This window comes from Mus caroli, chromosome 5 (assembly GCF_900094665.2).
Source record: "Mus caroli chromosome 5, CAROLI_EIJ_v1.1, whole genome shotgun sequence".
Classification (NCBI taxonomy): Eukaryota; Metazoa; Chordata; class Mammalia; order Rodentia; family Muridae; genus Mus; species Mus caroli.
The window spans coordinates 82,663,899-82,674,686 of record NC_034574.1 but is presented as its reverse complement, the minus strand read 5'-3'; the positions used below and the strand labels follow the sequence as shown (position 1 = coordinate 82,674,686).

At 39.5% G+C, this 10,788-nt stretch overlaps 1 protein-coding gene across 1 annotated transcript in view; it reads left to right on the top strand.

Moving 5' to 3' along the window:
- Window positions 1-10,788, top strand: part of Gc (GC vitamin D binding protein) — a 36,619-nt gene that overhangs the window by 10,236 nt on the left and 15,595 nt on the right. The window contains exons 2-7 of the mRNA XM_029477791.1: window positions 2,389-2,458; window positions 3,395-3,527; window positions 5,152-5,363; window positions 7,083-7,215; window positions 7,481-7,575; window positions 9,627-9,772. Of these exons, the coding sequence (XP_029333651.1) occupies window positions 2,389-2,458; window positions 3,395-3,527; window positions 5,152-5,363; window positions 7,083-7,215; window positions 7,481-7,575; window positions 9,627-9,772 (789 nt within the window). The remainder of the gene's footprint in view (window positions 1-2,388; window positions 2,459-3,394; window positions 3,528-5,151; window positions 5,364-7,082; window positions 7,216-7,480; window positions 7,576-9,626; window positions 9,773-10,788) is intronic.

Below are 10,788 nucleotides of genomic sequence, written 5' to 3'. Positions count from 1 at the left end.
AAAAAAAAAAAAAAAAAAAAAAAAAAAAAAAAGCTTGTCTGGAAGAAAGACTATGAAGTTGAAGCCAGTCTGAGCTATGTAGAAAGACCCTGCTTGTCCCTAAGAAGGTTTTAACATCTCTTACCTCTAACCTTTCTTCCTCCATGAATCTATTTTGTATTGTCCGTCTGGAAAATGCTCAGTGCAACAGTTTATACAGGTTATTTTCATAAAATTTTTATTAATATTAAAAATAATTTAAAACACGCACACACATAAATAAACTCCCAAAATTTATATCCATCTAGCATCAATGCCATTTCAGCCAAACACACACACACACACACACACACACACACAAATAAACAACCAAAAACCACAAACACTTCCTCCCAAGCGCCTTCAGTCTAACCAAAACATAGACTGCTTTAGACGGGAGGCCACCTTTAAGATTAAACACGTTCTTATGAGAATCTCTAAGATGGCTTCCCTTGTACTTTAAACCAAGTAGATAGATCACTTAAGGCTACTTAGAACAGAGTCAAGGACCTTTCTATACTTGTTAGCAACTATTCAAAGTTGGAGAGTCAAGAGTGCTGAGAAATTTCCTGGCCTTATTTCTATAAATGATGAGTCACCGAATGACACACAAACGGGCTTTCAGGAGTCTGCCTTCAGACACATGGATCATATGTGTAGCGAGCCTTATAGCCAGTGAGGAGCTCATTTTTAAACACAGTAAGAAACTGTGTCTCATGAATCTGATGACTCTTGTTGCTCTGGTGGCCTTTAGACCAGGCCTCACACTGCTCTCTTCATTCTCAAAAAACCAAACATGATCTCCTGTCCTTCTGAACCCAGATCAATGTCGTTGGATCTACTTGCCTTTAAACTCAGGCCAGAAGGTCATTGATGTTGAAGCTGCTTTCCCAGTCGGGCCAGTGACAGGAAAAATGAACCTCTTGCTCCTTTTCTCTCAGGTTGCCTTTTTTCCTTCCCCACTACCTAAGCTACTTTTCTAGTATCTCTTAGATTAACACAGGAAGACCTTAACAAGAGAGTCTGCAGCAGGGAACTTGGACCGTTTGCAGAGATGTTTTGAGCCAACGTGTTCTTTTTCTTTGTTTTGTTTTTGTTGTTGGTGGTGGTTTCTCACTATTGGTCCCAACTGCACTGGAATTCTCTGTAGACCAGGCAGTCCTCGAGCTCACAGAGGTACACTGCTTCTGTTCCCAATGCTGGGATTTAAGGGCCCCACCAAGCTCCTTGCCTGGCTTTTATTTCCTTTTTGAACACTGTTCAATCATCCCTAGAAATGCTTCACACCTACCCAGCATATAATGACTATATAATGACTCCCTCCCCCCTCCCCCCACCCTTGGGACTGATCATTCAAGTCATCTGACTCTGCCCTGAGGTGGTTCAAGGTTGCCTGCCCCCTGCCTTCCAGAAAGCCCCATGGCTTTGTCACTCTTGTTGCTGCTGTGATAGTTGGAGTATAAAAGATGTCTCCAGGTCATCTTGCTCTCCTATTGGTTGGTATGAGATCTGCAGGCCTCTGGTTTCCAGCCACAGCTATCTTCTTTGTTCCTTAGGCTATTGAACCAATCCTGTCCCACTGCATTTACATTTCTAAAGTTTGTATCCCATACCCTAAAGGAAAGCTAACAAGGACAAGTGATCGTGAAGCTGCCTTCACTACTCCTGAAGAGTAAGGAAGTACTCCACACTACCTTAGACCAGTCTCTCTAGCTGAATTCCTTAGGAGTCTAAGGTAGTTACAGAGCCCTGTGGCAGCAGAGCCCCGGAGCAGATTACAGAACCACTGCCCTCTTCCAAGTTCAGCCTTAATGTAACTAGAGACTCATCTTGGAGTCCAGAAACTTCTTTCTTTTGTTGTTTGACTTGTTGAAGGTTTAAACACAACAGACAACAAACGGGAATGAGAGAAGAAAGAAAGAAAAAGGAGGAGGGGAAGGAGAGAGAGAAGGAAATCAGGGAAGGAGGGAGAGAGGAAGAACCCCTTCAGCATTTTTATACAGAAGAGCTAAGGAGAATGGTTTTCCTGTGGGTGGTTCTGACTCACTGACATGGAACATTTGACTTTTAAGCTAAGTGTCTCTTTAGTCTTTCTACCTTTTGTTCTTGCTACACAGTAGAAGTTAATAGAAAAATCACAACATTGAGGCTTATTATGAAGAAATAGGTGAAAAGATAACTCCAAATGAAACTGCACAGATATTAAGAAGTGCCTTTACCACAGGTTGTGTTGATATAAATAATATATATAATTACATATAAGTCTATATTATATATTGTCATATATGCATATATTATACATATTATATAAATATATAATGTAATGTTCTTTTTTTTTAAAGATGGTTATTTTTCATATCTGCTTTCTAGGCCGAGACTATGAGAAGGATAAAGTTTGCAATGAACTCGCCATGCTGGGGAAAGATGACTTCAGATCTTTGTAAGTTGCAGTATCTGTGAAGTTCTCTTGGGGACCTGATCTTAGACAAACCGAGCACAAGATAACCTCCATGCTGTCTAGAATGCTGAAATGGGCTCTGAGATGAGGGAAGACCATTGAGTTGCTGTGGACCAACAGGTCAAATAGGCGGAGGTCAGCTAGAGATGCCAGCTGAGCTATAGTTATCATGGTCTAAGAAACTCTCACAGGTAAATTGAACGATTGAGTTTGTAATAGAGGCAATATAGGTTTCTTCAGTAAATTAGAACAGACCATTTTATGACTCTGGAACAGACCTGCAATGACCTACAGAATATGTGTTTTTTGGGGGAAAGTTCAAAACAGACTCCTGTCTGCTTTGATGGGAACTATAAATCCAGTTTTTACTATTGTGTTAGTTAGGGTTTCTATTGCTGTAAAGAAATCACTCTTATAAAAGGAAACATTTAATTTAGTCTGGCTTACAGATTCAGAGGTTTAGTCCATTATCATCATAGCAGGAAACATGGCAGAATGCAGGCAGACATGGTGCTAGCAAAGGACTGAGAGTTTTACATCAAGATCAGCAGGCAGCAGGAAGTGAACTGGCTTGAGCTTCTGAGACCTCAAAGGTCACCCCCTTGTGACACACTTCCTCCACCAAACCCACATCAACTCCAACAAGGTCACCCCTCCTAATAGTGCTACTCCCTATGGACCTATGGGGGGGGGGGGTGAGCATTTTCTTTCAAACCACCACAACTGCATACAAGACAATTTTTCATAGAACAAATGCTTTTCATACAACCTCATATTCTCACCTTTAGACAAATTTTTTAAAAGTTAATGTGAAAAATATTTTATTTAAAAGTTGAATTGATATCTATTTTTGGCATGAGTCAAAATGCCAAAAAAGCAATTCAATTAATATGATCATGGGTTTTTTTTCTCCCTCAGATCACTAATCCTATACAGCAGGAAGTTTCCCAGTAGCACATTTGAGCAGGTCAACCAGCTTGTGAAGGAAGTTGTCTCCTTGACTGAGGAGTGCTGTGCTGAGGGAGCTGACCCCAACTGCTACGACACCAGGGTAAGTGTGTGTGTGCGTGTGTGTGTGTCTGTCTGTCTGTCTCTATTGTGGACCATGGAAGCTAACTGCCATAAGCCTTTATGTCACAATTTTAGGACACTCTAGATAACAAGCCACCTAATCCCAGTTGGAAGGAAAAATAAAGACTATTATTTTTAGTGCCCATGCTTATTTTAGTGCTGTGTTCCTTTTATTTAGTGTCACAAGTTTCAAAAGAAAATAACTGGGATGAGATAACTCAATGACTTACTAAATAAATGCTGACCATGAGGGCCATGTATCAGGTTTAAATCGAGTTTGGACTTCAAAATTCTTGTAAAGTTATATTCATAGATTGGTACCTAGCCCAATTGTCATCAGAGAGGCGTCACTCAGCAGCTGATGGGAATAGATACAGAGCCCCACAGCCACACAACACACAGAGCTTAGGGAAACCTGCAGTAGAAAGGGGAGAGGACTATGGGAGCCAGAGGGATGAAGGATACCACAGGAAACCCACAGAATCAACTGACTTGGGCTCATAGGAGCTCACGGAGACTGAACTGCCAATCAGGGAGCCTGCATGGGACTGACCTAGGCCCTCTACATGTATGTAATGGTTGTGTAGCTTGGTCTTCTGGTGGAAATCATAAGTGTGGGGAGATGACTCAGCAGTTAAGAGCACTGGCTGCTCTTCCAATTCCCAGCAACCACATGGTATCTGATGCCCTCTTCTGGCATGCAGGAGTACATGCAGGTAGAGCACTCATATACATAAAATACACCCTTAAAAGAAAAAAATCTAAAAAAGGAAAAGAAAAAACAAAACAAAACAAGCAAACAAACAAACAAAAGAAAACCTAGAAAATAAGCAGGTGCGGTGGCACACGTCCTTAATCCCAGTGCTGGAGAGTAGCAGAACTGGAGTTGTGCACAGCAGGGGCTGCTAGTTTCCAGCTTCTGCCAAGGATAAGACCTAAAACTTAAGGGAAGACCGATTCTCAGTCCCCAGCTTTGACCTACTATGCAAACATTAACTGTTTTAAATGTGGATACGAAATGGTGATATAAAATCACGCTGCTGGAAGGACAAGCAAGTGTAACTTACAGGAAGCTAAAGCCAGCGATGTGAAGAGGATGCTCATTTAGTAAAGGGAGGAGAGGAGGCCATGGGAGGACCTCCTTGCTGTGGTCTAACTGCAAAACAGTAGGTGGGAGATGAGATGAGATGAGATGAGATGAGATGAGATGAGATGAGATGAGATGAGATGAGATGAGAGCCACTACCAGAATGTCTACAAGTGTTCCTCTCCTCAGAGATGCTAAAACCCCTTCACTGAGAAACACCAGGCTATGTGATAAAGGCCAATGGCTATATAGCCCAATAAGTACGGTCTATTTATTTATGAAAGTTGTTCCATGTTCTAGTCTAGAGAGTGTCATTGACTAACATAAACAAGATTGTATGCTTGCCTTTGACCAAAATTATTCAATTTTGCATGTTCGTAAGCCATAGTGTGGAAGCTTGACTACTAATGCGGATATGTAAATTAGAAAGTATGTATTATACTGATCAGAGATTCACTCACACTGTGTAAGTTTTCTGGTTTTTCCTTTTACTTTTGTTTCCCTTTGTCTCATCCAGACTTCAGAGCTGTCTGTTAAGTCCTGTGAAAGTGATGCTCCCTTTCCGGTTCACCCTGGAACTCCTGAGTGTTGTACCAAGGAGGGGCTGGAGCGGAAACTCTGCATGGCTGCCCTCAGTCACCAGCCGCAGGAATTTCCCACCTACGTGGAACCAACAAATGATGAGATCTGTGAGGCGTTCAGGAGGGACCCAAAGGGATTTGCTGACCAGTAAGTGGTCTTTATAAGTCAAACTACAGCTCTTCTACACCAACCCAGATGCCTACCACTGGGGAGGCAAAGGCAGGGGGATCACTGTGAGTACCACAGTGAGACTTTCAAAAATAGGAAGGAAAGAAGCAGGAGAGACAGAGATAGAGACAGAGACAGAGACAGAGAGAGAGACAGAGAGAGAGAGAGAGAGAGAGAGAGAGAAGAATAAGGAGGAGGAGGAGGAGGAGAGAAGGGAAGGACAGACAGACAAATAGATAAGGAAAGAAAGTTCATGATAATGAAAACGTAATATCTATACACAAAGCTACAACACAGTAATATTACATAGTGAGATATGAACCCACCTACTCCCGCACACTATCAATAGCATCTCTTTTCATATGACTTATTTTCCAACATCTGGCATTACCTATGGTAAGTCTCCTTATGCCACTAGTCCTGGCATCATGGAGATGGTGGAAGCAATTTTACTGCTGTGCACATTTTTAAATACGGAAATATATGTCTGCAATTCTTCAGCAATAGCTGTGCACATGACACATATTACCAAACTAATAAGTAATGTGGAGCTTTTTATTGTCTAATCTATATGAGACACCATGCTATACTCTGATTACGTTCAAGTTGAAAGGTTATAAAATGGACAGAAATGAAGCTTGGCATGCTGGTAATGCCCGCATTACCTCATGAAGAACAATGGAGGCAAAGGCAGGGGATTGCTGCAAGTTTCAGGCAAGCCAAAGCAAAATGCTGAAACTTTCTCTCAAAAGACAAAACAAAACAAAATAAGTAAGGGCAAAAAATAGGGAGAAAGTCTACTGAAGATGATTGAAATACCAACGTGCAAAGATACAGGGCAATAAAATTAAATCTATTCATAATTACGTAAATATTGGTTGGCATGTTCATTTTTGTTACTTTCAGACATTTTGCTCAAGATTTCAAATATATTTTTATCATTTTTAAAAACTTACCTCATTTTTATGTGTTTGCCAGCACCTACAGAGGTCATCATGTCCTCTTTAGCTGGGATAACAGGTGAGCCATCTGACTTGGTTGCTTGGAACTGAACTCAGGTCTGGAAAATCAGGAAGCACTCTTAACCATTGCACCATCTCTCTAGCCCTCAGAATGTCTTTTAGAGTCTCAGGAATGTGTGAGGCTAAAAAATTAATTGATTCCTCTTGTCATGTAAGTTGAGTAGATGGGAATTATGTAGGATAGCAAATTTAAAAAAGAAAATGCAAGTAAATCCCCTCATTGTATTCACTGTTGTTATGTCACCAAGAAGCTTGCTAAGCAGCGAATATCGGTGCTTATCTGAGCAAGACAGTTAATAAAAAAGAAAAGAAAAACAGATGGTTTCATACTTGAAATAGACATGAGAATTAAAGAATACATTTTCCAAAATAGATATATTATTGTATAGGTGTCAGTATTGTTATTCTTTCTTTAAATTCATAGTTACTTCATGACCTATTGGGCTGGGGTAACAGCTTTGTAGGTAAAATGCTTTTTGTGTAAGCATAAGGACCTGGGTTCAGATCCCCAGAACTTACACGCTGAAAGAGGGCAAAAGCAGGCAGATCCCTGGGACATGCTGTCCAGACAGACAGACAGACACACACACACACACACTAGCGCATGCATTCTTTCTTCATCAAAATACAAAATTTACAAAATACAAAATAACAAAAGATGGGTTTTCTCTCCTAGGTTTCTGTATGAATATTCCAGCAATTACGGACAAGCGCCTCTGCCACTTTTAGTTGCTTACACCAAGAACTATCTCTCTATGGTTGGATCCTGCTGTACTTCTGCAAGCCCAACTGTATGCTTTTTGAAGGAGGTAGGCTTTATTACAGTTATATATTATTTTTCCTTCCTAAAATGTCATTTCCTCTGTATAAAGGGAGACTTGGCATTCTGTAATTAACAAACATTTCCAAAATACCTTCATTGCATTTTGCTGGATGGAAAAGAGCTGTGCCCTTAAGGAGAAAGCAATAAATTACAGTGGCTGGAGATCATCATCACACCGATGTAAAGCTGCTTGTGCGCACTCTATCCCACTGGGTCTGACCATCTTCACAAGTCTCCTCTCTATTCTCTAGAGACTCCAGATGAAGCATTTGTCACTTCTCACCACGATGTCAAACAGAGTCTGCTCACAATATGTTGCATATGGAAAGGAAAAATCAAGGCTGAGGTAAAGGATCCATACCATCTTCATGGTTAAACATCTGCTCCTTCACTTTGTATTCCCAACATGCCTGTGAAAGAAGCTGTAGAGTACAGTCTACAAATGAACCACACAAACACTCGGGCTCTTTCTCTAGTCTTGGCTTGATTTTCCTTTTACACTAAGAATGTATTTTTTTTTTGCAGGTATCATATATATTCAAATACATCATACATATTGCATAATTAAACATGGGTTATACTTGTGTTAGTGTCTAGGGATTTACTCCGAGGGATTAGCTTTTGGTGTGAACAAAGATTGAGTTTCAAAATATTGCTGCTATATTTTAATAAGGAAGATTTAGAGATTCCCTAAGTGTTCCTAGAATGGAAAATATCTCAACTACAGCATATAAACATAAAATATATCAGTGTTTCAAAATTATACTGTAAATGTAGGCTCAATGAAAAGTACAATGCATCACTCCAAGAAATCCAAGATCATACAATAAATGGAAAGGCACTCCATGCTTGCTGTTTAAAGACTTAAATCTATTACAGTGCAATACTAGCTAAGTGGGGTGATGCACACCTATAATACCAGCACCTGGAAGACTGAGGAAAGGGGGTAGTCTAAGGCTATCCTAGGCTACATTTGTGAGTTCCAGGCTAGTCTGGGCTATGAAGTGAGACACTGTCTGAAAAAGTTAATTAGTCAACATTAAAAGTAGTAAATGAAATAAAATGTTGTAGTATTTAAAGCATGCACATAGTCAACCAGTCTCTTAATGACATAATGACACTTTTTTTTTTTTAAGGAAAACGTTTTTGTTACTTAGCTATCCATTACTGCAATGAGTACCTAAGTTAAATCAATACAGAGAAAGGTTTATTTTACCTTACAACTTTTATGGTTTCAGTCTATAGCAAGTTGACCCTGGTGGCACACTGAGGCAGCATATGGTAGTGTAAACCATCACCTCAAGACAAAAGTGGAGGAGGTTCTATTATGTCCTTTGAAAATCAACTCCAAAAGACCTAAAGACTTCCCAGGAGGGCTCATCTCTCAAGGACTGCAGCACCTTCCAGCTCAGTCACCTGAGTTCAAACCGTAAACATGTAGACCTTTGGAGGACATTCAAATTCCAAAGTTCATCACTGCCTAGAAATTAATAAGTTATCATAAGGAGCTCAAAGGAAGGACTCCAGATAAACAAAACATTCTAAAAAGTGGGGTAGAGGGTGAGGACTGAAACAATTACAAAGCAGCAACAATCAGGTTACTGCGATACTGACATAAAAAGTGATGTACAGGTCACTGAACAGCATAGAAGGCCCTGGACTAAACTAGCACATTTGGTCAGATGATTATAGAACAGAGCAAAGGCAATTTCTCTAGCGTAACAGTGTTAAGAACTAGATATCCACATTCAAAAGAATGAAGCTGGACCCTTACCTGCACCATTAAAATATACTAAAGATCTAAACATAATATCTAGGACTATAAGACTCAGAAGGAAACAGGGGGAAATCTTTGAGGCATTGCCTTTGACAATGATCCCTTAGATGTGATGCACAAACAGAAGAAAGGCAAAATCAAAAATAACCATATGAAACTTTAAACTACTATCCAAAGGATAAACTCTTCCAAGGGAAGAGGCAGCTAAGTGAAATAGTGGCAAACTATATCTAATAGGGAGGTAAGATTCAAAATACACAAAACATTTCTATAACTCAGGGGCAAAACTGCTGAATTAAAAGTGATTTTATAAAACACCTTAAAAGACAATGAGATGCCACACTAGCATAACACTGGCATTGTACACTGCTTTTAGTCTAACATAAATGAAAATTTGGCCAGAAAAGACACTATGTCTCAATGCTGAATATTTGAGAATCTTCACTGGGGGTGATTTAATCTGTGATATTATAACTTTACTAGCACAGGCCACATGGCAGGTATGTTCCATCCATCTGGTGACACTGAATAACACATTATCCCTCTCAGTAGTGTGTCTATGGTGAAAACCCGGACACTAAGAATATGAGTTAGCTAATAAATTCATTTTTAACTTCCAGCCATCTCATAAAACTAGCCCAAAAAGTGCCAACTGCTAACCTGGAGAACGTTCTGCCGCTAGCTGAAGACTTTACTGAAATCCTGTCCAGATGTTGTGAGTCTACCTCAGAGGATTGCATGGCCAGAGAGGTAAAGTGGTCCACGTGACCATCATCACATACTGCACTTGAGGACTGGGAACTTCAGGCTTCATTTTCATGGGCATTATTCTAGCATCCTCACGTGCCTTTACAAACAATAAATACATTCCCCACTCTGTCTCACAGATGCAGTAGCAGGTTAATGGAGGTCAGTAATTTGAGACCACTAAACCAGTGACAAAACCCACAGACACACAAGGACAAGACTCATAGGTCCCCAAGCCCTGCATTGGGCAGAGTATCCATTACTCACACACAATGAATTTGATTACAGTTTTCAGTACAATATTTAAATTGAACACAATTTAAAATTCATTTATAGCATAAAGTCTTATTAGTATTGACATTACTCAAGCCTGGGAATATTTTTATACTTTGTCTAATATATTAAAATATATTGTATTTTAAATTTGTAAACAAATTAAAATTTGATAAGATTTTTTCTACTTTCTCAATTTGCATAATTTTCTCAAGTAGATGCAGATTCAGATAGTTATATTAGATGAAGATCATTCTTCAAGGTCTTGCTGACATTAGCATAGGTCCATTAGCTGTGTACTCTCTTTCCATTACAAACATGCACTTCTGTACACAGATGCTTTGCTGTAATGATACATGATGTCCAATAGGATGCCTCTGGATTGTCAGTTGTATGTATCACATCACTGCCTAGGGTGCATCATATTTTATCTTCAAGTATTGCATTGTGTTGGCTTTTCAATATTTATGCAATGTCATACTTTATAGCATTATAGTTAAGTATTTTCTTTATCCTAATTATTTTAAAGATAAATGTTTCTGTTTCTTTTTTATTAACAAAAAGTACTGGTTTTGATATGGAATTTTCATAAACAACATATACATACTTAGAGGTAAAATTAGACTTTATGTGATGAACTTTCACATATTAACAAACTCTCCTCCCAAATAAATGTTTCTGGCAACATAAATTTGTTTCCTAAGAGCATTCATGCCGGGCGTGGTGGTGCACGCCTTTAATCCCAGCACTTGGGAGGCAGAG